Source organism: Spermophilus citellus (genome assembly GCF_964194105.1).
Source record: "Spermophilus citellus genome assembly, chromosome: 4".
Lineage (NCBI taxonomy): Eukaryota > Metazoa > Chordata > Mammalia > Rodentia > Sciuridae > Spermophilus > Spermophilus citellus.
The window spans coordinates 6,358,767-6,384,653 of NC_138185.1; the positions used below are offsets into that span (position 1 = coordinate 6,358,767).

General features: G+C 63.3%; 1 protein-coding gene across 1 annotated transcript in view; it reads right to left on the reverse strand.

Annotated features, from left to right (window-relative positions):
• Positions 1–2,657: 2,657 nt before the first annotated feature.
• The window catches only part of PREX1 (phosphatidylinositol-3,4,5-trisphosphate dependent Rac exchange factor 1), a 135,047-nt gene continuing 111,817 nt past the window's right edge, over positions 2,658–25,887 (reverse strand). The window contains exons 19-40 of the mRNA XM_081289861.1: positions 25,562–25,647; positions 23,640–23,776; positions 23,129–23,240; positions 22,680–22,867; positions 22,325–22,486; positions 21,534–21,744; positions 20,643–20,916; positions 17,761–17,967; positions 16,359–16,447; positions 15,075–15,157; positions 14,901–14,991; positions 12,971–13,099; positions 12,710–12,751; positions 11,605–11,825; positions 10,201–10,300; positions 8,520–8,663; positions 8,316–8,430; positions 7,322–7,388; positions 6,270–6,442; positions 5,007–5,109; positions 4,754–4,821; positions 2,658–3,475 (exon numbers count right to left, since the gene is read on the reverse strand). Of these exons, the coding sequence (XP_081145987.1) occupies positions 3,433–3,475; positions 4,754–4,821; positions 5,007–5,109; positions 6,270–6,442; positions 7,322–7,388; positions 8,316–8,430; positions 8,520–8,663; positions 10,201–10,300; positions 11,605–11,825; positions 12,710–12,751; positions 12,971–13,099; positions 14,901–14,991; positions 15,075–15,157; positions 16,359–16,447; positions 17,761–17,967; positions 20,643–20,916; positions 21,534–21,744; positions 22,325–22,486; positions 22,680–22,867; positions 23,129–23,240; positions 23,640–23,776; positions 25,562–25,647 (2,845 nt within the window). The 3' untranslated portion in view covers positions 2,658–3,432. The remainder of the gene's footprint in view (positions 3,476–4,753; positions 4,822–5,006; positions 5,110–6,269; positions 6,443–7,321; positions 7,389–8,315; positions 8,431–8,519; positions 8,664–10,200; positions 10,301–11,604; positions 11,826–12,709; positions 12,752–12,970; positions 13,100–14,900; positions 14,992–15,074; positions 15,158–16,358; positions 16,448–17,760; positions 17,968–20,642; positions 20,917–21,533; positions 21,745–22,324; positions 22,487–22,679; positions 22,868–23,128; positions 23,241–23,639; positions 23,777–25,561; positions 25,648–25,887) is intronic.

Here is a 25,887-nt window from a genome sequence, read left to right on the forward strand (position 1 = left end):
CTGCCTGCTGGCTGGCCCTGTCCCCAATGTGCACCCAGGAGCCAGCCTCAGGCCTGAAACCTGGTGCCAGGCCGGGAGCTCAGGAACCTCAACTCCGGGCACAACATGGTCCCTGGCACCCTCTGCTGGACAGGCTGGGCGCCACACGCCTCCAGGAAGCCGCTGAGGGCCTAGCCCATGGGACACCCAGCACTGCAGAGGGAGGTGGAGGGGGAAGGCTCTGAGCGCGGTGACCGCCCAGAGATGGCCACTCAGTGAGCACGGCAGGCTGTCGGGTCCGGGATCCAGGCCAGGGTTCTGACCTCAAAGGTATCAGACAGGACCTCCTGGCCACGGCCAGGCCAGAGCCATGGTCAGCGGTACACGCTCTGGCTGCTCCCAGCACTGACGGCTGGGCCTTCCTCTCCTTCAGCATGATCCCTGGTGGCCGGCTCTGGGCTGGTGCTTGGCCACACACACAGGATGGGTGGGCTGGCTCCCGGGGTGTTCTTCCTGGCTGCCAACCCCATAAACAGTTATGATTACATAAAATCATGCAGTGGCCAACACATCTGTCCACTCTGGCTTCCTGAGGGACCCTGTCCACATCACCTGCACTTGACAGTTCAGACAGCAGCCTGCAGGTTCAGGCCTCGGGGGCCTGGACGCCAGGGACGCAGGAGCACAGGACCCGAGAGGCCTCTCCCTGGGCTGCACCGGCCCTGGTTCACTGTTGACGAGCGGTGACTCCTGGCCACCAGCTCCTGCCCTGGCTGGCAGGGACAGGCAACTCCAAAGCCCAGGACCTCGAAGGTGAAGCGCCAGAGGTCCTGTCAATGGGAGCCAGGCCCCAGGGACTGGGGGACCTGAAGCACTGGGACCCTGCTACAGGCAGCAGCTGCTCCTCACCCACTGCATGTGGCCTGGCAGGAATGTGGACCAGGTGACCAGGGCACCTACTGCCAAGAAAACACATCAGGGTTCAGGAGTGAAATCCACCAGCTGATAAATAAAGGTCCACACCACATCTGGGTGCCAGGCAGCGGGCGGGGACACTCCTACTACAGGTCCTGCCAGGGCCCGCCCGGGGTCCTCTAGTCTCCTGTAAGAAGGCCCCTGGCCCTGGAAGCCTTCTGTCCTGCTGAGCACTGGAAGGGCATGTCTAAGAGGGAAGTGGGGCCCGTCCCCCCAACCCCGCCAAGCCCCAGCCCGCCCCAGGCTGCCCATCCAGCCCTTCTCTGCAGGCCCCAGGCAGTGTCCAGGCTGAAACCCGTCCTTCCTGTGGCAGCGTCTGCCTGAAGGAAGGCACCGAGTCCTCCCCGCTGACCCCGACTCCAGCTGGGGGTGACAGTCGTCTCTGAGTTTCTCTGGGTCCAGAAACTGGCTCAGATAATTCTAAAGAATCATCCATCACAACACCCCAGATCCCAAAGTCCCAAATGCTGTCACAGCATCGAGTCTTTTGAAACCTCAGTTGAAAGACACAAGGATACCCTGGAAGGGGCCGGATGGGGCCCTCGGGAATGGGCCCGGAGGGTCAGCCTGGACCCCGGCAGGAGCCCACCCCGCCCGCGCTGAGCTTCAGCTCCACTCCTGCTCGGATCCAGTGGCCCTGCAGGTTGGGGCGCAGGACGACCGGGTGCTGTCCCTCAGACCTTCCTAAGACTTTGGCACCTAAGGCGCCAGCAGGGGGCAGCCAGCTGCTGGGGAGATGGCAGTCACCATCTTCTACATCACGGAAACCCCAGGTCCGGTCCTAAACACAGGGAAAACCCACCCAAGACCCATCATGCACCGCTACCAGCGAGTCACAAGCCCCGTGGCATCTCAGACCATCCCCGCCGTGCCCGGCAAGGAAGCCACTCTGTCCCTGAGGCACCAGGTGGAGGCACCAGACCTGGGGGCCACTGGCTGGAGGACCCGGCACAGAGCTCCCAACCATCCTGTGTGGCCGTCAGAGGTCAGAGCCACCCCAGGCCACAGACCAGGCAGGCCGCAGCCACCTCCTTTGTGTCATCAACTGGTTTTAATGGTACTAAAAGCCCATCGCGACTGTGAGGAGAGGAGCCCGGACATTTAAGAAAACCAGTGCGCAATGGCCGCCCCAGGGGCCCTTAGCTCCCTTAACAGGGCTGAGGCACATCCTGGGCTTTAACCTGCAGCAAGATGTGGCAACAAAGCCACCTCTTGTGGGCCTGTGCACGGTGACAAGAGGGGGTGGCCTCTGGGGACGGCGGGGACCAGGGTGCCCAGTAGCAGCCCACACCCACTCTCCCAGCCAGCCAGGGTGGCGAGAGTGACAAGACACCCCCTCCTCCCCGTGCTTCCCGCAGATGCCGACGCCAGGGACAGCCTGCTGAGGGTCCTCTGTGGGTCCCTCTGCCCACAAGGGCAGGTGGCTTCAAAGTCCCAGATGCCCTGCTCTGAGAAGTTAACATCAAAAAAATAAAGTCCACCCGAGGTGCCATGCAGTGTCCCGTGCAGGAGGCCCCTCGGTGGCCCCCGGCTCCCCGCCTCCCTCCGCAGCTCTGCCACCTCTCAAGCCCTTGCAGCCACCATCTAGAAAGTTCTAACCCCGAGTCAACGCTGGAGAAGCAGGGTGGGCAGCAGGCACCTGTGGAGACCGGGACACCCTGCCACCCCAACTCTAAAACAAAGGACATACTAGTGTTCTTAAAATTTTCAATAATTTAGTTTTTCTTTTTTAGTAGAACTGGGTAAAACTGCAATACTACCTCACATTGGTCCCTGTTAGACAATATGCCCTTCTTTGAAACTTAAAATGTCAAATATATAATTATACAACCTTAGAAAAAATCTCGAAGACGGCAACGACAACAAAAAATAAAATAAAACACCAGAGACGTCACGCCATATAAATAAGTCCGAGTGCGTCTCGGCCCAGGGCTGGCGGCTCCAGTTCCGATGGCGGTGAGTGACGTCATTAGCTGGTGTGGCTCTTGTGTGTCCTCCAGTGGCAGGAGCTGCGCCTGTCCCTCTCTCCTTCCTGGCTGAGGCTGGGTGCCCTGAGTCCACCGAGCCGGTTAGTAAGGTTAGGGGTGCGCAGGAAGCTCGGGCGGAGACGGCGCGGGCCCTGGGATGTGGCCTGGGGGGAGCCCGGGTTCAAAGTGCAGTGGCGCCATCCCGAGGGAGCTGTCCGCAGGCCTCCCGGGCCAGCACCTTGGCACTGTCCCTAGGACTGGGATGCAGTCCGGAGCCTGGCTGCACCGTGAGCTCCACAAGCCCTGGAGCCCGGTGCCCAGGGTGGAGAACGTGCGGCCCAGGGTGGTGGGCAGTCATGGCCGAGTGGGCCCTGTCCTCGCAGCAGTGCAGGGAGCTGGCCAGGGACAGCTGGGCAGGAGCCTCGGGACATCTTTGCTGCCTGTGACATGGCCTTCTGGGTCCCCTCACTCTGCGGCTCCGTGGGCGCAGCTGAGCGGTGACCCGTGGTGTTCAGAGGTCTCCGTCCACTGGAGGCTGGCAGAGGCGGTAGAGGCTGGTGGGGGCAGGAGAGAGAGGATGAGTGGGGCCCCAGAGGCCCTTCAGCACTCCCCCGCCACTTTGTTGACCTTATGGGCGATGCACACCCAGAGGACACCACTTGGCAGGAATCAAGAGACAGAGCGTGAACACGTGGACATGCCACACCTTCCCCAGCTGCCCGGTCCCCTCCCAGGCCACATCTGTTCCCCAGAGGCCAGCAGGTGTTTACAGACACAGGCGTGTCTTTGTGAGCAGACCCGTGTGTTCAGACACTGGTGTGTGGGGCGTGGGGTGCCCTTCTGCACCTGCGGCCACTAGCGAGACCCGGTCTCTACCGGAGCTCCTCCCTCCGCAGACCCCAGGACCCAGATGCAGAAGGGTGCAGAGAGGGCTCCGAGCCGAGCCTGCACCTGAGGGGGGTGCGGCTGCTGGCTCTCCAGCAGGACAGGAGGTCACATGGGCCACGAGGAGTCCTGACTACGGAGCAGGAGCAACGGGCAGCAGGCCACCGCAGTACGGGAAAGCCAGGCCCCAGAGGCTCAGGGGACAGGGCTGGGCCTGGGTTCGGCAGCTCTGCCATCTCCTAGCTGAGTGACCTTGGACGAGATGCTTAACTTCCCTGGGCCTCAGCACCCCCACCTGCCAGCTGGGGACCACAGCAGGACCTTGCTCTCAGCATAGCTGTTTGGGTCAAATGGGTCCCCATGGGAAGATGGGCCAGGAACCTGGGGCGGGGAACCGCCCAAAGAGTATCAGGAAAAGAGCTGAGGGTGACGAGCCGTGTGGGACCCTGGAGCACCACCAAGGGCAGCGGCCTGGCCCGGCCACATGCTGGGGCCACGGAAGACGGCGTCACTGGGGGAGTGGCCCCAGGGCATGCGGGGACACTGCACGACTTCAGCAATATCCAAGCTGTTTCCAGATGGGAAGCTATTGAACACCGTGGGCAGACGCGGAGAAGGAACTGGGCAGGGTGGGCGGGGGACAGGGTCTGGCCCAGTGAGCCCAGGTCCCAGGGGCTGCACAGGGCTCAGCGCCACCGAGAGACAGTGGGGTGGAGGACGGGAGGGCAGACTGACCAGGTCCCCCCAGCAGCCACCCGCCGCTCACTTGGGACCTTTAGGGACCCTTTCCAGGGCTCCAGGAGAAGCAGGTCCTCGTGAGGTTACAGACTGAGCCAGACTCGTCTCTCCCAAAGCAGGGTCCTCAAAAGCCAGATGGGGCCCTGGCAGAGCCCAGGGGTCTGCCAGGCTGAAGGCCCCCTGGAGGAGACAGGGCAGGGGCCACTTACCGCGGAGCGCCCTGGGGCATCTGATCCTTGACTCGCAGGTTTTTGGCCAGAATCTCTACTCTGGGGCCCTGGAAGGTAAGAGTGTCAGTCTGGGGCCTGGAGGAGTGGGGACAGGCAGGGGCACCTGGCTGCGGGTGGGGGGCTCCCAGGTGGGCTAGGTCTGGGCTGAGGGCGCGCAGGCCCAGGTGGTCTCCCACACACAGGGAGCAGGCAGTTCCCCTGGGCCCCAGCCCGGAGCGCCGCTGAGGCCCACCTGCTTCCGCATGAGGTCCGTCGCCTGCATGATGCACTTGGGCAGCAGCCCGTGGCTCCGCGCCAGGATAGCCGCCTGCTCCAGGGACACGCTCAGGGTGCTCCTGCGGGTGGGAGAGGGCGTGGGCAGCGGCTCCCACCGCCAGGCCCCACCTCCAGTGCCGTCACCCCGTGTGGCTGCGCGGCCCTCCTCCGCCCTGCGTCCTCTCCGGGCTGACCTCCCCCACCTGCCCTCCTCCTCCTGGCAGCTGCCACTCCTCGGCAGGTCACTGCTGCCAGGCAGGGCCTGGGGGCTCTCAGTGAGCTGAGGGCTGACCGAGGGGACTCCTCCGGCCTGGCCTCTGCTCAGTGGCCCCCAGCACAGCCACGTGGCTCAGACCCTATCAGGTCAGAAGTGGCTCGGCACCGGGCCTGCGGCTGGAACCCCACCCTGCGCCCTTCACTCCGGGACCCGGGACAGACAGTCCATCTCTGCACACCCCAGTTTCCTGAGAATCAAGACGAATGTGTCATTGACGTGGGGACCAGAAAGAGGGCTGTCCCACGCACTGCAGGACACGGAGAGCACCTGGCCCCACCACTAGATGCCAGTCCCCAGACACTGCCAAAGTCCCCTGGGGAGCAGAACTGCCCCTGGCTGAGAGCCCCTGAATGAGCCCTTCCACACCGGCTCAGCCGGGAGGAAATGAGCCCGTGGGCGCAGACACCTGGCAGTGCCCAGCTCGCAGGGCGCCCTCCTCCCTTGATGGGACACAACTGGACGCCTGTCCATCAGTGCCTATCAGTGCCGGACACGGGGCTAGGTGGTGGGCTACGGCAGAGAGTGACACGGCCCCTGACCTCACGGGACCCTGCCTGGGGGGGGGGGCAGCAAACAGAGGCCCTGGTGAGCGGGAGGCACCTGAGTGGGGGGACGAGGGGGCCTGGAAGGGCCCACTGGAGAGGGGCGGTCTTCCTCCCTGGGGCCAACACAAGGGTGGGGACAGAAGGCAGAAGTGTCCAGCAAGGCCAAGAGACCAGCGCATCCCGAGGAGGTGTGCGACACCGTTCCCTCGCAGATGGCAGGCTCAGGAGCCTGGCACCCGCCTCCTGCTCCCGAGCCCGGCTCCAGGACACCCGCAGCCCTGCCACCCTCCACTGCTGCCGCATCTCACAGCAACCTGCGGCCAGAGCGCCGAGGCCCTGCCCCAGGCCGGCAAGCAGTGGAGGACCAGGCCTCGGGCCCAGCCGCCCTGACCCTGAGGCCCAGCCCTCTCTGGCCTACCTCTGCATGCCGGTGCCACACAGGGCCATCTGACAGGCCCCCAGGCGGTAGCAGAGCTCCGAGGAGACGGGGATGAGGCTGGCACCGAAGCTCCCGCTGGCCCCAGGTTTGGGGTGCACCAAGGACTTCATGAGGCGGCAGAGCTCGTCCAGGGCGTTGATGGGGCGGATCAGCTGCAAGGCGTGGGACAGATACAATGGGGACGCTCGGGGCACAGCCGAGGGCCTCTGGCCTGCCTCCCCATCTCCTCCTCATCCAGAGGTCCCTGCACCTGTCCCCCCAGCGCCCTCTCCAAGGTTTCCATGACCTCTGCTCAAGAGCAATCTGTGGCTCCCCGCTACCCTGCAGTTGGCATTCGGTGTTCGCCCCATACTTCAGGTCTCACCCCCAGCCCGGCCTCTTCAGGCCCAGGGCGTCTCTGAGCACAAACAGTGCCTCGCTCGTGCCCTCCAGACCCCTCCTGAGGAGGAGCCCTCCCTGCTGTCCCAGACCCCCAGCCACCGCGTGGAGGTAAAGGTGGCTCAGTCTTCCTGTGCCATGGCGGGATCCTGCCGGCCACACATCCCACAGCGCGGTGCCCAGCATCTCCCAGGGCAGCTTCCAGCCCCAAGGCCAGAACGCCACGCCGGGGTGAGGCCTGCACAAGCCGGGAAGGCCGGCCACAGACACTGTCAGCAGGGGCCGACAGGCCGGTGGCCCTGGTAGCCCTGCCCCGCACAGGCCAGCCTGTGGGGAGGAGCCCCCAGGAGGCCTCACACCTGTCCACTTCTCAAAACAGCTGGAAGCCTCCGTTGTTCTGAGGAGACCTCTTGATTTCTAAGTGCCCACATCAATGTGAAGGAAAAAGAGGACCCAGGCCCACCCGGCGTGGGTCCACCTCTCCAAGGGCGCCGGCCCCAGAGAGACCCGCAGTTACCACGAGAGCAGAGAGGAGCAGGCCACCAGTGAGCAGAAACCACCTGGGGACTCCCAGGTGGGCCAAGTGGTCCCTCAGGCCCCGCTGAGTCCTGACCCCGGGAGCCCCACCCGGCCCAGCTGCAGGGGGGACGCACCTGGTCTATCTTCACGGCGGTGGTGCTGGCGTCCGTGGGCAGGTTAGACCGCTCCAGGTAAAACGCCCTGAGGGAGAGAGAGGCTGAGAGGGGCCACCCCCAGCCACAGCTGCAGGGCTGTGGTCTCCCAGGAGGAGGCCACCCTCAGGGCTCCCTGACAGCCCCCCGGCCACAGGGCACCTCCCCCCAAGTGCTGTCCTCTACAGCTCCCGCCCTCCCTGCTGCCGCCCAGACCTGCTCCTCCTCCCTGAGCCCGTCCCCGCCTGGCCCTGGGCGCCGCTCACTGGGCCGCAGAGGTTCCTCTCAAGGGCCAACCCACAGGCACCTAAGCCTTGGGAACCAGGCGGTCTCCACTGGGCCGTGGAAGGGAGTAGAAGCCACAGGTGAAAGACGAGCTTGTGGAGCAGGTGGACGACAGCAAGTGGCCAACCAGGCCCCAGGGGAGGAGGCCCTGACACTGGACCTGCCATCTCCTAATTCTCAGCCACCCTTTGTCACCACGGCAGGACTCGGAGGGCCACGGTTGAGGCTGCTAAGGACGTGGGAGCTGCTCCCCTGGACGCGTGCTTGCTCCCAGCAAAATCTGTTCCCTCCACTTCTCCCTGCAGGTGTGACCAGGACAGAGGCCCAGGGGCCACACCCCTCTCAAGGCCCTTGAATCTCAGCACCCATCTCAGCTCCGGTCCCCACGCAGAGTGGACAGGCAGCTCTGCTCAGCAGAAAGGACCTGCTTTGAAGCCAGACTGTTGGCTGTGTGACCTTGGGCACACTGTGTGTGCCCCTGGGTCCCAGTTTCCTCATCTGGAAAATGAGTTAGCATGAACTACTGTGCGCACCGCCATTGGACTCTCATGCAAAGGCCCCGCACAGAGCAGGTGCTCCAGAAAGGGGCGTCTGGCCCACTCCTCCCGCAGAGGGTCTGCCCGGCACTGCTGTGTCCACGCCCTGTGGCAGTTCTCTGAACCCTGGCCCCAGCACAGCCCCAGGCACACACCTGAGCTTGCGGTAGTACTGCTGGACCTTCTCCAGGGACTGGGCATTGACTTCCTGCTGCAGGTCCTCTGCTGCCTGGCTGCCCGCAGGAGACGGCCCCTCCACGTTCTCCAGAGCTGAAGGGAGAGGAGGGAGGGAGGGGCTGGGTCCCCAGTGCTTGGTGGCCTTGGCTCGACCCCTGCGGTCCCCCATAGCCGCAGCTCACCTTTTGTGAAAAGCACGGTGTGCAGGCGGAGGCTGGCCCCGCTCTCCAGGCGGGAGGGCAGCTTGGAGAAGTGGTAGCTGTCGAGGTAGAAGACCACCCTCAGGGCCTGCCGGCCGCCCTCGATGTGGTAAGAGACGTTGGTGTCTGCGGAGGACAAGGCCAGACAGGCTCACCGCAGGGCCCCGCCCCCTGCTACAGGAGCTTCAGATCTCCCTTCCCCAGGTGCCAGAGTGACATCCCAGTGCCTCCCTGTCGGCCCACTCCAGGGGGATAACCCCAGACCCCCTTCTTCCCAGCCTCAGGTGGCACCTGGGACTTCCATGTCCACTCACGCCAGAGTCGCATCCTGTGACCCCCGTTCCCCAGCCTAGAGAGCGCCTCAGACTCCCACCCCGCAGGGCGCCTCAGAGAGCCCCACCCCGCGGAGCCGCCTGTGACCTGCCTCTTGGACACCCTCGACAGCTGCTGGTGCCACTGCTTTATTCTTGGCCCCGACACTGACTGCCCGGCAGGGGAACCAGCCGGGTGTCTTCAGAGCCCTAGGGTGCTCCTGTCACCCTTTGCTGGTCACTCAGGGCCCCACCTGGCAAAAGCTGCCCTCCAACAGGACCTGCATCTCATTCACCCCCATGAGGAAGAGCTGCGGGCAGGGGGGCAGAGTGCGGCCCTGGGGACCCCGGCTGCGCCTGCAGGTGTCACTGGTGGACCAGGGCTTCTCCCAGAGCCCAGCTCGGCCCACGACAGGCAGCACCACAGCCAACTCAAACTGGCCCCTGGGCAGCAGTCTGCGTCCTCGGCAGGGACGGTACTGCCCCAAGGAGGTCAGAGGTGGTCCCTGAAGGGGAGGATGGGTGTCCCCGAGAGCCCAGACACACAGCCATTTCAAGGGGGTGGCACTTGGGAAAAAGCTGTCTCAGGGGGCTTTTTATGAAGTGAAGTGAAAGGGCCCATGAGCTCTGGAGTCCTGGGGAGAGCACGTGGCACATGGGCGCCCTGTTCCACCCCCGAGTCCCCGAGGTGGAGGTCTGGGCGGGGTCCCCAGGGCCCAGCAGAGCCGCGCGGGAAGCACCCACAGGGTTCTCGGCCTCAGCAGGAGGTCACCTGCGCTCCCCTGGGACCCCTACCCAGGCCCCAACTGACCCATAGCAGCCAGCGACTGGGATCGGCATCTCTGCTGTCCCCAGGTGACCCAGGGTGAGACCACCACGGGGAGGGCAGAAGCTGTGGTCATGCTGCCCGGCACCGTGGCCCAGAGCCTGTCTCTGGCTGGCAAGTACCGAGTGCTCCCTGCTGCGGACGTGTCTGGGGTGGGTGGTGCGAGTGGGTGGGCAGGTGGGCAGGGGGGTGGGCAGGGCAGAGGGAGGAAGACAGGACCAAGGAACCTCAGGTAATCACGGCCTTAGTCCCTAAGAATCTTAATTCTTCCCCACAAAGAGGGGCGATCTGAATGGGATCTGAGGGTGGGATCTGAATGAGAATCGCTCGTGGGTCTTTCACGGGTGGTGGGGCAGCTGGCTGATGTGGAAGAACCCCTTTTCCACGTGTGCTGCAATTCAGCTCTCAGACTCCAGCTGGGGGGTGAGGCTCGGGCAGCTGGCCTGCTCGCACGGGAGGCCAGGTGGCCCCACACGCTCCTGCCGCCTCAGCGTCCTGACACCCACAGTGGCAGGGAGTCACTCACTGGCCACGTAGTTCTCATCCAGCTGCTTGAAGGAGAAGCTGACGTTGTCCAGCTCCGACAGGGTCACCCAGATGTCCTCCAGCATGGTGCGTTCCTCCTTCTGCAAGAAGACACATGAGGGACCTCGGGTGCCACCCACCCCAAGCTTTCCCTGGACAAGCTGGGGTCCGAATCTAGGCCACGTGCTATACAGCAGGCTCCTCCCACCAGTCCTGCGTGTGCTCTGCCTACAGCTTGTCCTGCTCCCCCAGGGTCAGAACCCATCTGGCTCTGACTTGCTGAGTGGCCCTTCCCTGGACCAACGGTCATTAACAACCATTCCAAAGCTAACCCACCACCTCCCTGCCCCTCCAGCAGGCCCCACCCACCCGATTCTCTCTCCCCTTGCCCCATACACAGCCATGACCAAGCCCTGGGACCCACCATCAAAACACGCTCCAGAGCTCCCCAACTTCCCAGCCACCACTCCAGGGGGGTCCACGTCCCAGGAGGACCCCACAGTTCCCCCTTACCCTCCCCCAAACAACCCCCCTCTCCCCGTGCTGTTACCTTTGTCTAACTTGAACCCACATCCCGTCTCTCACCTGCCTCCAACCCGCGAGCCTCCTGCCCAGAGCGAGGCCCAGCCCTGCAGACCCAGCCCACGCACCTCACCTCCCACCGCCTCCCTGCTCCTGGGGCCACAGCTGCTCCCTCTGCCCCAGGCTGTTCCTGTCTACTGGCTCAAAGTCACCGCTTCAACACAGCCAGCTCTGACCACAGATCCCCAAGGACGCCATGGCCTCCACTCCCTGCCTCTCCCCCCAGCCTTCCGTTGTGTCTTCTCATCTGCCTCCCCGGCTGGAAGGTGAGCTGTGGCCCCCAGCAGTCTGGTGCCTCGCGACGTCAGAGACCAAACGGACAGGGACTAGCATGTGGCTCCAAGACATGAGGGCTGGTGCCCAGGCAGCCTTTCTGAGTCCGGTGAGAGCAGACTTCTGCCCAGCAGAGGGCGCTCCGAGGCCACACTTCCCACCAGCCAGCGGCTGGGCCTTGGCCACCAGAGCCACCCAGCACTGCAGGTATTTGTCCTGGGACTGTTGTAGGACACTGAGGAGCATCTCTGGCCTCCACACACCAAGTGCCAGAGACACTCCTCCTGGATATTTCAACTGCTATAACTAAAAATGTCTCCAGATGTTGCCAGTGTCCCCTGGGGCAAAGCCGCCTAGCTTGAGCACCATGGTCTCTGCCATGTCTTTTACCTACATGTGTCTCCCTCCCACCAGGATGTAAGGCCCCAGTTCCTAACAGCAGTACATGGTAGGTGCTCAATGAACACCTGCTGTGTGAACAGCGGGGCCCTGGGAGCCAACTGCAGGGGACACAGGCTGGGGGGCCTCCCGTCCTCCTCTGCCCACTCACCACTGCAGCTGGCGCCAGCAGGGACTGGCAGTGCAGCAGGACCCCGGTGGCGGCCACCTGCTCCAGCCACTTGCGGCTGGCGTCCCGGCTGCTCTCCTCGTACTCGCCGTTGTTGTTGTAGCGGTAGCTGAGGGCCGCCAGCAGCTGCTCGGAGAAGGTGCACACGGCGGCCACCAGGGCCTGGCAGAAGACGGCGTCCCTGCGCAGCTGCAGCTCGGTGTCTGTGATGGACAGAGAGACCTCTGGCAGGTGCTGGCAGCAGGCTGCACCACCCCTGGCCCCAAGCCCCCCCACAGACCCTGCATGGGGCAAACTGGCCAAAAGTTCACTTGGGGCCAAAAGCCAGGTCCACAGAACTCCCCCCTCCGTGAGCAAGCCACCTCACCCAAAAGCTGCTGCTCCCCCGACCAAGCAGGTGGGCCTGTGGGTTCCTGGCCACTATCCAGGCCCGTCCCTGACCATCTCTCTGGGATGCAGTACTTCTCGGCCTGGCCGGCTGTGTGCCAGTGGTGCGGCTGTGCCACCGAGCTCCACCGGCGCTTTTGAGAACCGAGTTCTCCTGCTGCCCCGCCCCTCCACCACCCCGCCCCACCTGAGGCAAAGAGGCTGCAGGTCTCAGCTGCTGAGAGGAATTACCCTCAACATCTGGCCAGCTGCGTGCAGCTGCCTATTTTGACCTGGATCCTCCCTTGACTACAAGTTTCTGAGAAGAAGGGAGGGACAAAGGTGGACAAACGTGGCCCACCCCACCTGCAGCTCCGGCCTCCACCGTCTGCTGGGTCTGGAGCCTACTGACAAGCAGCCTCCCTCGCCCTCCGCCCTCTATCCTGTGTCCTCGTCATAATCACCCAGGTAGCAGGTGGCCCAAGACAGGGCTCCCAGCTCCAGGGACTGAGACTTGTCCCTTGGACACAAGGTGCAAGTCTTAGAGGGGCAGGAGGCCAAAGGGTCGCCTTCCCCAGTGCAGATCCTGATGGGCCAAGAAAAAATCACCCTGGCCACAGAAGAGGCCCCCCAGGCTGTCCTCATGGACGCCCACAGCCAGGCAGGCCTCGCCGCGTACCCCTGGGCCCATGCACTCACGGCTGCCCTGCAAAGCCCTCACCTGTGCACTTCAGCAAGGCCAGGAGCAGCTGGTTCTTCCCATCTGAAGGAGGAGGGAGAGGAGGAGGCGGCTAAGGGGGGCTGGCAGGCGACAGGAGAGCCGGCCCGGGGAGGCCACTCAGCTGACAGCGTGCAGCCACTCCTCTCCCCTTCCCTGAGCACACAGGGGAAGGGGCACAGAGGTGGGCCCCAACAGGACCCTGCTGCATTCCAGACCCAGCCAAAGGCCACAGGCCCCCCATGACCCTCCCTGCCCGCAGACCTTCCACGTATCTCTGGATGTTGTCCACCAGGGTCTTGATGGAGCTGGGCAGGTTCCAGGGGTCCTCCTGGATGCTGATCTGGATCAAGCTCCGGCCACGGACCATACACTCTTCTTTCTGTTTGAACTCTGGGGCAGGAAAGCGGCATGAGGGCCGGGAAGGGACCGAGGTGGCTTTGGAGAACAGTGGCACAAAGCCCATGCCCTGTCACCAGATTCCAAAGCTCATAACCTAGACCCGGGGAGCAGCAGGCTCTAGGATGAATCCAGGCCTTGGAGGACAAATGCATGGTCACTGTGCTTCCACTTCACATGCCACTCCCATCGCAGACGCCACAGATCCATCTCAGCACCCTTCCTGCCAGTCGGGGGCCAGGATCCACAGCCACAGACAATCCAGCGGAGACAGCACCAATCAATCACAGCACTCTTTGCTCCCAGATCTGGACCCGGTAGCCACAGAAGCCTTCTTCTCAGGCACAGGTCTTCATGCCACAACCAACTACGCAGGCACATGAGTTGTGACCTCGTTCTAACCCTTCCCTAAACAGAGGGGGAAGCCCAGGCAAGTCACTTGCCTAAAGTCACACTGGGTAGTGGGAGAACTGGGACCTGAATGTGGCCCTAACAGGCCAAAGGCCAGGCAGACGCAGGCCCCTGTTCCCTTGGCCTCTTCCCGGGTCTCTGAGGTCTCTGTGGCTTGGGGCCCTCTCTGCTGTTTCTCCTTGAGGTTCACCCCTGGACAGGGGATTGACACAGCGGGAGGGACAGCTGAGCAGACCCGATGCTCCCCTGGAGGCAGAGGCTGTCCACCTTCCCGTCTCCTGCACACAGCTGGGGGCCCGCGAGGTCAGCAGTGTCCATCGGGCTCAGGGTCACCAGCACCCAGCACAAGGCCTGGCACAAGCTGGCTCTAGGGAACTATTTACCTGCTGCATAGCTGCACAGATGGACTGGCAGCTGAGGACGGACAGACGGTGGGGGGGGGTAGTGGGATGAAAGGCAGGAGGACATAAGCAATGCCAATTCTTTTCCTCTCAATCATTGCAGAGGAAAGCCTCGGTTTGGTGCTGGTGAGGCCTTAACTCTTCTCTCACACAGCCCTCTCCTGAAGAGCAGCAGAGGCCCCGGGCAGGGAGCAGTGCCCACCTGACGGCCGTGGGATGACACTGTGGCTTTCCCATTAAGTTGATCACTGTGGCTTATCATCAATATATGGCCTACTACACTGGCTCTTCCTATGGGGGCATTTTAATAAGATCCTTTTAAAATTCAATCTCCAAAAGGAAGATACCTTTTCAAAACCTATTTGTTCATTCACTGAGGTACTGGGGAATTGAACCACCAGCCCTTTACCACTGAGCTACATCCCCAGTCCTTTTTTTTTTTTCTTTGAGACAGGGTTTTGCTAAATTACCAAGGCTGATCTCAAGCTTGAGATCCTCCTGCCTCAGCCTCCTGAGTCACTAGGACCACAGGCCTGCACCACCATACCCTGCAGGAGATGCCATTAACAAAACAAAAGTCACATCAATAATAAACTCCGCAGCAAATTCACAAGGGCTGGAAAGTGTGATGAGGGGAGCAGATCCCCGTGGGTATGACAGACAGGAAGTGCACTCCAGGCTGTCCCTCGTGTCACAAATGGGCAGGCCCAGGGGACCCAGGGACCAACCCCAGGACACCAATTGTCCCTGTAGAGAGCCAGGTCAGGCTTTGCAGCTCCTACAGCTTCTACCACACAGACCTTGTTGTTTGGCTTTTACGAAACTTTAAAATATAAGGATGACAGTGGAGACAGATTCTGAGCGAAAGCAGGCTGTGGGCTGATGTGGCCCTCAGGCAGGAGTCTGCCAGCCTGGACCAGCCAGAGCCACACAGCAGGGGTGTGTGCCCAGCATCCAGCCTGCTCCCACCGGGCGCCCCTCACCTTGGAGACTGTGCTCCATGGGGAAATGCCTGGTCTCCTCGAACGCCCTGCCCATCACCGGCCCCTTGAGCAGCGTGTTGATGGCGTCCACCTGGAGACAGGAAGCCCCCGGTGAGCGTGGCGGCCAGGGGGCTTCGAGGACCCAGGGCGACACCAGGCTGGGACGAGGCCGACCTGGTTGAAGAGGTGCTCCAGGCAGCCGTGGAGCTTGTCCTGCTTGTCCGATGGGATGCGCATGTCACAGGGCAGCTCGTCCCCTGGCAGAAGACAGAGCGTGGCTGTCAGTCATTGCTGCCCCACCCCGCTCCTCCCCAACCTCTTCTCCAGGAGGCCACACGGCTATAGAGCCCTAGACCCACAGGGACATGTAGCCTGCCAGACTCAGGCCCCAGCCGAGTCACTGGGCAAATCCCTGGACCTCTCTGAGCTTCTGTTTCTTCATCTAAAAAATGGGCAAGAAGCACAAACACCCCCCAGATGGCAAGCTGTTGTCATTCCCACTCCACAAATGAGGGCACTGAGGACAAAGACCTGGATCCCAGCCCCACAGAGTCACAGCCCCTGTTCCAGTGAAGGCAGCTCCACTGAACCCCTCTGGGGACATATTTCAATGGCCTGATCTTCTGTCATGAGACATTAGAGCCCAGCCACACAGTCCGCCTGCCTGGGCCTTCTTTTCTTCTGCCACATGATGGGGGCAAGTTTTTATGCAGAGACGTCCTCTGGCAGGACACAGCAGTAACGGGGTGCAGGGGGGCGGCCTGGGCAGCAGGAGGCCGTGGCTGAGGGTGGGAGGGATCCGCCACCTCGGCCTGTCTCTTGTCTTTCTAATAATGGCCCATGTGGACGTGTGACCTATTTATGCACAAAGTGTACTTTCTAAGTCTGAGAGAATGAGACTGAAATTAACACACAGCAACGTCAGGCTTCAGGAAGCGCTGCAGACACAGCACGACCTCCTCTGATCATCCACCTGTCCGTCCAGCCGCCCGCCAACCACCGCATGTCCCTCTGCATACATGTGCCCTTGCCGACGGCATCCAAGTACCATCGGTGGGTACACTTGGGAGCACGACGGGTTTGGATTCGAGTTCACTGGCTTCTTTAAACCTTCCTGTGCTGTCTGAACTTTGGGTTGGTGCATGGTCATCCCTATGGGCCCCCTTGGTTCCAGGGATCCGTGGGACCTCAGAGCACCCACCACCCACACATCCCATGCAACCATAGGCCATGGTGCACGACCGCACCGAGGTCTCTATCTGCTCTGTGTGGGGATCTTAGCTTTGCTAAGTTCCAGCACCTGGTGCGTGAGAGGTGCTTGACTAAGTACCTGCCAAACCAGCAGACAGAAGGAGGCTCCATGCGATTCAAAGCAATGAACTCCAAACAACGGAACAGAGCGGGAGGACACCCACTAACCAACCGGCCAGGACCCTCCCCGCTGGGCGGCCCACTCACCGGACCCCATCTCGTCGCTGCCCAGGTACGAGCTGTTGCTTCTCACGCTGGTGTAGGACAGGACCGAGTCCCGGTTGCTGTTGCACTCGCTGCGTTGGGGCGAGACGGCCGAGTCACCCTCGCTCGCACCCCTGGCCCCGCACCCAGACCCGCTCCAGAGCACGGTCAAGCCCCAGCCCAGGGGACAACCAGCCCGGGGTCTTTCAGGTCCGCCAGGGGAAAGTGCTTCATGGCCCAGCACAGAAACAGAGCGGAGAGTTGCTTCCACTCAGCTGTCACCACTGTCCAAGGTCCCCAGTGCTCCCGAGTGCCTGGCTCTTCTTAGGGACAACCCTGACTCTGGGCACAACCCACCACTCACCTGACCAAAAGGAACTCAAGGAATCAGGAGCAACTGTTCCAAAATTCCACCCCACGCTCTTTGACAATTCAATGAAAAACCAGAGGAACAGGAACTTCAGAAGGAAAACCCAGAGACGCGAGGGACCTTGGCCTCGGAGCTCCGAGGACAGGCACACACGCAGCGAGAACGACCCGGTTACAGACTCCAGGAAACTGGGCACAAGGACTAGGCAGGTCCCGTGGGGACAAGAGGAGCATTCGCTGGCCGCATCCCTGCAGCCCTGGGCTTTGCCCACCAGAGGGGTCTGGCTGCCTAGGACTCCTTCTGGCTGCAGCTGAAGGTGACAAGGCCCTTCTCAGGGGGTCCGGGGCTCATTAGGCTGAGATAAGGAATTACCAGCAGCCAGGCAGAGTTAGCACAGGGAGCTGAGTTCTAATCTACGTAACCGCTAATTAAGGCCTCACTGATGTCGTTACAATTAATCTAACCAGTGGCAAGACAGCTCACGGCCTCTCAGAAGAAAAAGAAACAGACTTATTCCTCAGATCAAGTAAAAATAAATAGCGTTCATTTTTGTAGTGCTGGGGACTGAACCCCGGGGTGCTCTACCATTAAGATGCACCCCCAGCTCTAACTACCTACCTACCTACCTATCATCTACTTATTTTAAGACAGAGCCTCACTAAGTTGGCCAGGCTGGCCTTGAACTTGGGATCCTCCTGCTTCGGCCTCCCTAGCTCTGGCATTACAGGCGTGCATCCCTATGCCTGGCAGAAACCACAGGTCTTAAACCAAGTTTGAAGCACACCGTGTGGGCAGATCAGCCCTCTCCTCTGCACTGGGACACGTATGGCTGAAAGGGTGGCGTCTACCAGGCCAGATGGAAGCGCCAGCCTGGGCGGGGACCTGGGTGGGCTCTCTGGGATGCACCTTGGGCAGGTCTCAGGGCCAGACCACCGCATTCCACCAAACGTCCATGGTCCCAACTTCCATATGGTCAGAGGCTCACTGTCTTGCTGGCCGTCCCACCGAGCCCCGGGCCACCCATACCATGCCCACCTATAGGAGTCGCGGTAGCTCATGGTATCGTGGCCCGAGTCCTCCTGGTCTTCCTCGGACACTTTGAAGCACACTTTCTTGATGCTCCCATGGTCGGTCCTGTCCATCTCGCTCTCCTCGCTGACCAGTGAGGAGGAGGAGGCCTCCTCAGCCAGGGGCGGGTCACAGGCCCCGCCAGGGGTGGGCTCCGTGATGGTGGACAGCAGCCTGCAGGGCAAGGGCTCCAGGTAAAGGCCCAGGCCCCAGCTTCACCAGCTGTGACCTTTGATCCTGCACAGGTAGCTGTCCAGGGTTTTGTGTCACCCCTTGGAAAGGCAACCACAACTGCGCAGCCGCCCGCAGCCCTGCCAGGGTGAGAGCGCAGGTTCACGCCTTCTGGCGGCTCCTGGCCTGGCTCTGCGCACGGGCTGGGGCTCTGCACATGGCCCAGAGGGCATGGCTTCCAGACGGCAGGCCGCAGGGCCTCGGACACCCCTGGGCTCTGCCACCACGGACAAGAGCACCCGGGACAGATGGCAGGTAAACACGCGCACAAGGAAAAGTCATTCAAAAGGCAGTTCCTGCCCAGGCCGCAGCCCCTTCAAACCCTAACGCCACCACCTCCTGTCTGAGAGGCCCGAGGCAAACTGTTCATGAGACTCGACCTGCGCAGCAGGATGGTGTCACAGGCGTCTCAAGGCTGGGAGGTGGGGACTGACACGCCACATGTTAGACACAGTGCTGGGCCTCACGGCGACCCACAAGCCCAGGCTAGCCACCATCCCGCCTCTCAGGAGATCAGGGTCACAACTGGCCCCGCTCTGCAGGTGAGGAAACCGAGGGTCAGAGAGGCAGCCTGAGGTCACACGGCCAACAGGCCAGGAGTAAAGCCCAGGCCTCGGGCTCCTGAGCCTGCAGCCGCGGCCTCCACAGAGAAGTCCCCACCCACGAGGCAGAGAGCGCGACAGGACCTCAGGAGCCTGCAGCAGGGGCGCAGCACGAGGGGGTCCACCTGTCGCTGCAGCCCCCCCTCCCAGCCCTGAGGATTAAGAGAGCCTCGAGAGCAAGTCACCCTGTCCATCCCCGTTGTGACTCTAGCACAGGGTTCTTCAGCCTCCGATCTCCCCCAGGGGCAATGTGCCTTGCAGGGGATATTGGACGCCGTCTTGAGATGGTCTGGGTTGTCACCACAGGGGCAAGGGGTGCTAGGGCCTCTGGGGGATAGAGGTTGGTGACGCTGCCACCCACCCACAGTGCCCAGGGCGGCCCACAACACAGAATGACCCCCCCAAAATGCCAACAGGCTCCAGGAAGACACCCTGTCTTAAGGTGACCATGTGCCTCTCACTCTGCAGAACGGAATCAGCAGTTCCTTAGACCCCTTAGTACCGGTCCCTGCTCAAGTGTTCCTGACACTCTCAAAATCGTCCCCTCCAGGCAGGTGATGTACTACTTCATCTCCTAGAGGGCCACATCCAGGAGGGCCCCAGCCCCATCCAGAGGCTGCTTCTGGTGGCTGGTCTCCAGGGTCCTAATGGCTACGTCCTGTCTCCTCCCCCACGTTTGCTGAAGAAAGGGGTCACTGTCATGCAGAATGGCCCACCTCTGGCCTGCCCATCCCAGAGGTGCCATCAACCCTGCTCTGCCCCACCCTGCTGCCCTGCAGACACTCAGTGCCCACCCTTGGCACAGGGGGTGCTGCATGCGCCCTGCTGTGTCACAGCAAGGGGGACCTCAGGTCCAGCTGTCTATCTTCCTGGGATGTTAAAAGAACAAAGATCCCAAGGCTTTCACCAAGTGCCTCGGCCTCCCTGAGGAGGCTGCAGCACTCACTGCTCTGCTGGAAGGGTACTATGGCCCCCAGGGGCATCTGGCAATGTCTGTAGACACTCTGGGTTGTCACCTTGGGGGTAGGAGTGGCCCTAGCATTTGATGAGCGCAGCCCATTGTGTATAGGACAGCTCCCCTCAACAAGTTCACTCCCCTGCTGTGGAGTGAGGCCGAGGGCCCCGCCTCCCCGCGGCCCCGCCTCCCCGCGGCCCCGCCTCCCCGCGGCCCCGCCTCCCCGCGGCCCCGCCTCCCCGCGGCCCCGCCTCCCCGCGGCCCCGCCTCCCCGCGGCCCCGCCTCCCCGCGGCCCCGCCTCCCCGCGGCCCCGCCTCCCCGCGGCCCCGCCTCCCCGCGGCCCCGCCTCCCCGCGGCCCCGCCTCCCCGCGGCCCCGCCTCCCCGCGGCCCCGCCTCCCCGCGGCCCCGCCTCCCCGCGGCCCCGCCTCCCCGCGGCCCCGCCTCCCCGCGGCCCCGCCTCCCCGCGGCCCCGCCTCCCCGCGGCCCCGCCTCCCCGCGGCCCCGCCTCCCCGCGGCCCCGCCTCCCCGCGGCCCCGCCTCCCCGCGGCCCCGCCTCCCCGCGGCCCCGCCTCCCCGCGGCCCCGCCTCCCCGCGGCCCCGCCTCCCCGCGGCCCCGCCTCCCCGCGGCCCCGCCTCCCCGCGGCCCCGCCTCCCCGCGGCCCCGCCTCCCCGCGGCCCCGCCTCCCCGCGGCCCCGCCTCCCCGCGGCCCCGCCTCCCCGCGGCCCCGCCTCCCCGCGGCCCCGCCTCCCCGCGGCCCCGCCTCCCCGCGGCCCCGCCTCCCCGCGGCCCCGCCTCCCCGCGGCCCCGCCTCCCCGCGGCCCCGCCTCCCCGCGGCCCCGCCTCCCCGCGGCCCCGCCTCCCCGCGGCCCCGCCTCCCCGCGGCCCCGCCTCCCCGCGGCCCCGCCTCCCCGCGGCCCCGCCTCCCCGCGGCCCCGCCTCCCCGCGGCCCCGCCTCCCCGCGGCCCCGCCTCCCCGCGGCCCCGCCTCCCCGCGGCCCCGCCTCCCCGCGGCCCCGCCTCCCCGCGGCCCCGCCTCCCCGCGGCCCCGCCTCGGCTCACCTGTTGATCTGGGTGACGTACTGCTTCATCTCCTTGAGGGCCACATCCAGCTTGGTGAAGAGCTGCAGGTAGGCGTCCTGCACCTCACGGTCCTCCTGCTTCAGCAGGAAGCTCAGGCCCCGGTCCTCCTGGCCCAGGGCCCCGCTGGGGGGCCCGAGGCTGTCGTTGAGAGCCTGGCCGTTGGGGTCCCCGTCCACAGCAGGCAGGCACTTCCAGGACGGGGCAGCCATGGTGGTGATGCAGTGCTGGGTGTAGGACATGGGGTTCAGGTGGCCTGCGGGGGAGGAGGGCAGGCGGGAGGTCAGCGAAAGCAGACCCACTCCCAGAACTCCGGGAGAGGGAACTTCCCTGCCAGAACTTTCTTTTTCTTTTCCTTTTTTTGGCGGTACCAGGGATGGAACTGAGTGCCTCGTGCAGGCCAGGCAAATGCTCTACCACTGAGTTCTACCTCAGCCTTTTTAATTTTTTTTTTTTAATTTCGGGACAGGGTCTCACTAAGTTCCAATGCTGTACTCAAACTCTGTGATCCTTTGCCTCAGTTTCAGGTGCACACCACAGCGCCCGACTGCCCTTTTTAGAATCTTGATCCACTAAGTTACCTCAAGAAAACAGTTTCAGTTTGATGCTAATACACCTTTAACCACGGTTGGCTTTTCCTGTCTGGAAATGCAGACATGGTGGCTGGCACACCAGCAGCCATACTCCACCATGAGGCACCCTGAAAGTTAGAGACCCCTTCTAGACATGGTGACGCAGAAAGATAGAAGGGCCTGGACTCCTAATGACCACGGAGCCACCATTCTGGCCTGGACTGTCGGCCCCTAGACACGGTTCTGTTGAGGTACCAGAGTGTGAGTCTAAGCACCACCTCTAACAGACACAAGCAGGTACCTTGCTCAGGGTCAAGGCCGATGAGGGAGGGCTTGCGTCCGAAGCGAATGCTGAAGGACCTGCCCACCGAGGGGGTGGTCTTGGGGTAGGACACCTCCATGAGGTTGACGTGGCAGTTGGTGGGGCAGAAGTCCAGGCCGCACAGGGGGTGGGGCTCTAGGGCTGCCTGCTTGAAGGCGGGGCTGACCCGGCTCCTCAGCTGAGCTGCAAACTGAGAACAGAGGGGGCACGGACCGTGAGCGGGGACCGGGGATTCTGGGCCACCCCTGGGAAGCAGGGCCTCCGAATGGGAAGCACTGCCCCACACTGCCCCTCCTGGGCCAGGCAGAGGCCGGGGCGTGGGGGCCTCAGGACTTAGTTGCACCCACTTCTCCACGTCAGCTGCTGCACCTGAGCTGGCCTCAAGGAACCGTCTCTCCTGGCTCAGTTCTGAGGTTCAGGCAGGGCTGCCTTCCCCCCAACAGGGACTAGGACAGGGCCAGCAAGAGCTCCCTCTGATAGCGCTCAGGCCAGAGCTATGAGGGCCACCACCTCACGGCCCGAGTGTGAAGCCACGTGGGGAACAAAACCGAGGGACGGAGAGTGGCCGTACTCCTGCAATAGTGTCATATCCGATTGAGAGCCTGGATACAACCATGCCTGAAGTTCACCTCTGTACTCTTCAGTGACAGAAACCCATAAAATTTCCTGTTTAAGCAAAGTTGGACTGGAGTTTGACACTGACAAAAAAATACCCCAGGTGAGGTCCCACGCCTGGCAGCCAGCGGTGGAGACCTCTGGGGCGCAGCTACCTTCTGGTAGCAGGCGATCCTCCGGCCGATGCTCTCCAGCTTGGTGTCACAGATGTGGCGGAACTCGAAGTGGGGCATGGTCACGATGGTGCTGCTCCTGGCCATGAGCCGTCCGCAGTTCTGCACAAAGGCGCTGTCCTCTGCAGCGAAGGCCTCCAGGACCTGCAGAAGCAGCAGTGGCCGCTGAGCACCCGCTGAGCCGGGAGGGTCCAGGCTGCACCAGCACCCCAGGTCAGGTCCGCGGCGGCCATGCTGCAGACTCAGGCTAAGGGACAAGTCGCCTCCTTGGCCCATGGCCGCCAGGTGCAGGGACAGGGACTGGACCTCAGGCTCCAGGAGGGCCCCTGCCCAGCACCTTGGCGGCGAGGCCGAAGCAGCCGCGGGGCTCCACGATCCTCTCCAGCACGTGGCACTTGACGCCGGCCGTGCTCACGTACTCGTACACCACGCCGTGCTCCAGGCTCACGTTGTCCACCGTCAGGCTGACCACCGGCCCGTCCTCGCGCAGACTCAGCTGTGGGCCCAGGGACAGCAGGGGCCAGGCTGGAAGCCAGGGGGCAGGCGACACTGAGGAGGGCGCCGCGCCACGCAGCCAGGCCCTGGCACCCGCACGCAACGGGAGCCTCAACTCGAGGGCGGCCGGAGCCCGTGCCACGGCGCTGGCTGCCTCTGCTGCCTGCTGCCGTCCACCCGCCCTGGAAGAGCCTGCCCACCTGCCCCCCACACCCAGTCCCACAGGTGGGCAGGACACTGGCACAGAACAGGACTCCGCCCTGTCCCTGTCGCGACCCTGCCTCCCCCTACCAGAGTCTGGCTGGTCGTCCTCCAGGGCCCCCAGGTCCTCTCCGGGGGTCTCCTGGCTGGCTCGCGCCTCCTGGGCGTCCTCATGGGTGTGGTAGATCCAGTGGTAGAGGCCCTGGGAGGAGCCGCTGTGAGAGGGACGGCCAGGGAGGAGGGGACAGGGCCAAGGGGCCACCCGCTCAGCTCTGGGCCGGTTAGGGACACTGCCCTAAAGGAGCCTCCAGATGTCCCTGGAGCTCCCAAGGCCCCGGGAACGCCCTGCCCTCAGCCTGGATGGCGCCCGCCCCACCACTGCCAGGGGAGGGAGTGTCCCCAGGCCAAGTCACAGTCTGGCCGTGGACACCTAGACAGACAGCAGAGGGGGTGGACGATGCCACCCTGCCTAGAGCCCCTGTCCCTATCCCAGAGCTGGGGACCCAGGTGGGGGATGGGGCCAGTCCTCTGGTGCCCTGGGCAGAGCCCCCTGTGCTGCCCACACGTCTCCCCAGGGAGGGCACCAGCCCCGGCCGCTCACCAGCGCCTCCTCTCCACGACTCCGGAACGCCTGGAAGTGCTCCAGGACCTCCTGGGCACCCTCGCTGGCCACGTTGTTGCCGTTGACCTTCAGGACACACTGGCCGGCACACAGTCCAGCAGCCATGGCCTCGGAGCCTGGGGGAGGAGCGCTTGAGGCAGGGCCAGGGCGGCGGGGTGCAGCAGGCAAGGCAGGCCACCGGAGGCACCTGGCCACACCTCCCCCTGGAGCCAGCAGTGGCCCCCGAGTGCACAGAGTGGGACCTGGCACCCCACTTCACAGAAGAGACAGACTCAGAGGGGACAGCTAGCCAAGGCCACACACAGAGGAGCCGGGTCTGAATCCAGGCTCAGGTCACTCGAGAGCTTCGTCTCCCTCATTGTCCTGCACAACCCGTGGTCCTGCACCAGGGTCAGCCCGTGTGGCCGGGGAGCAGAGGCTCAGGCGGATCGGCAGCCTCGAGGCCACCTGGCCAGAAGCCGGGCCTCGAGCTGGCGCTACCAGTCGCCAGGTGCACCTTCCTCCCGCATCCCCTGGGGCCTTGGGGACGATGTGACTTGCAGACAAAGACTGAGATTCTGCCTGTGTGGGCAGGTGACAAGGGCACACCCTGCTGTCCACGGAACCATCATTCAGGACTCCTCCACCTGCTGGGCTCAGGGTCCTCACTGCTAAGAGGGGACGAGGATCAAGCCACTCACAAGGTTCCTGAGAGACCAGGGAGTTGGCACAGGAGGCATCCAGCACCGAGCCCGGCTCTGGGCAAGGGCTCGGGAACATGGCAGCCTTGCTGGGCTTGGCTGGTTCACCCACTGCTACGGTGTAGACCTGGAATGTCCCCAAAGGCCTGGACCCAGCTGGGTGCTTTCTCAGAGGTGGAGGAAACACGAAGAGCCGGACCAAGGGGGTAGCCCCAGGCCTGTTTTGAGACAAGGTCTCACCAAGTTGCTAGCCTTAAATTTGGGATCCTCCTGCCCCAGCCTCCTGAGTTGCTGGGATTATAGGCATGTGCCACCATGCCCAGCCAACCTTTCCTCCATGTAGGGTGACAGTCTTGAGTATTTTGTTATAGTAACGGAGAGCTGCTGGCACACCCACGAACACTACCACAGCTGATCAGTACACGCTGCGGCTGCTCCAGGGCAGGGCTTCTCCCCTGCACTCCCGCCACCTGGGCCAGGGAGCTCGGCTCTGTAGGGCCACCCTGGGCACTACAGGGTGACAGTTGCATTCCGGTCTGCCCTAGAGGCTAATGGCACATCCTCCCCAGTTGTGACCACTGAAAACATCTCCAGTCCTGCCAGATGTCCTCTGGAGAAGGAGGCAAGTCACCCGCAGTCACAGATCACTGCTTCAAAGATAAATCACAAGCTCACTCTAAAATGCTCTCCGTTTCTCGGGAGCCCTCTGTTCACTTTCTCAGTGAACAGATATTAGAGGTATGACTCTGACCTCAAAAGTGACCTTTAGAGTTTAGAAGGAAGCCCTGAGATACAATGCTGGGCCCAGTCCTGCAGACCTGCCCGTCTCCTCTCCAGGACAAGGCGCTGCGAGAGCAGAGGCCTCCAGCTGGTGGCCCTGGGGCTGCGGCATGGCTCTGTGGGACCCTGACTTCTCCTGACACGCCCAGTCTGGCTCCAGGGCCAGTCCCTGCCCCGCAAGGCCGAGCCTGGAGAGCGCTGCCGCTTCAGGGACGAACAGCGCCCGTCACCTTGCCGTGGTCCCCAGGGCTCCCTGGTGTCTCTCAGGCTGGTCCGCCCACGTGTGCTTAGTGTTCCCAAGTCTTAGCTTCAGGAAGGGAGAAAAATGCCAGTGGCACCCAGGTCGGCAGAGCTGGGTGCACGGTCCCCGCGACTCTGAACTCCGGGGACACAGACAGCCCCAGCCCAGAGCTGCTGCTGGTCAGCCAGGCTCCTGCTCACCTCTCCCCACGGCGAAGACATAGGGCGGGGCGGCTCCTCGGATCTGGAAGCACAGGGCCTCTGGGTGGTCGGGGACTTTGATGGTCCTGCCGCAGGCACAGTGACAGGGTAAGGCCATAGGAAAGCAGCATCCTTCCCCATAACCTGGGGCCACCTGGGGGAGCCCCTGCCTCTAAGGCTTCTGGGAAACTCAGCCCAAAACAAGAGCAGCACCAGGCAGCCCAGTCCCACATGAGGGGACATGCCAGTTACCCAGAGTCCACGCCACCAATCCTCAGTGGCCAAGAGCCCCAAAGTTCCACAGGCCTGCCTGCACTGCCCCCACA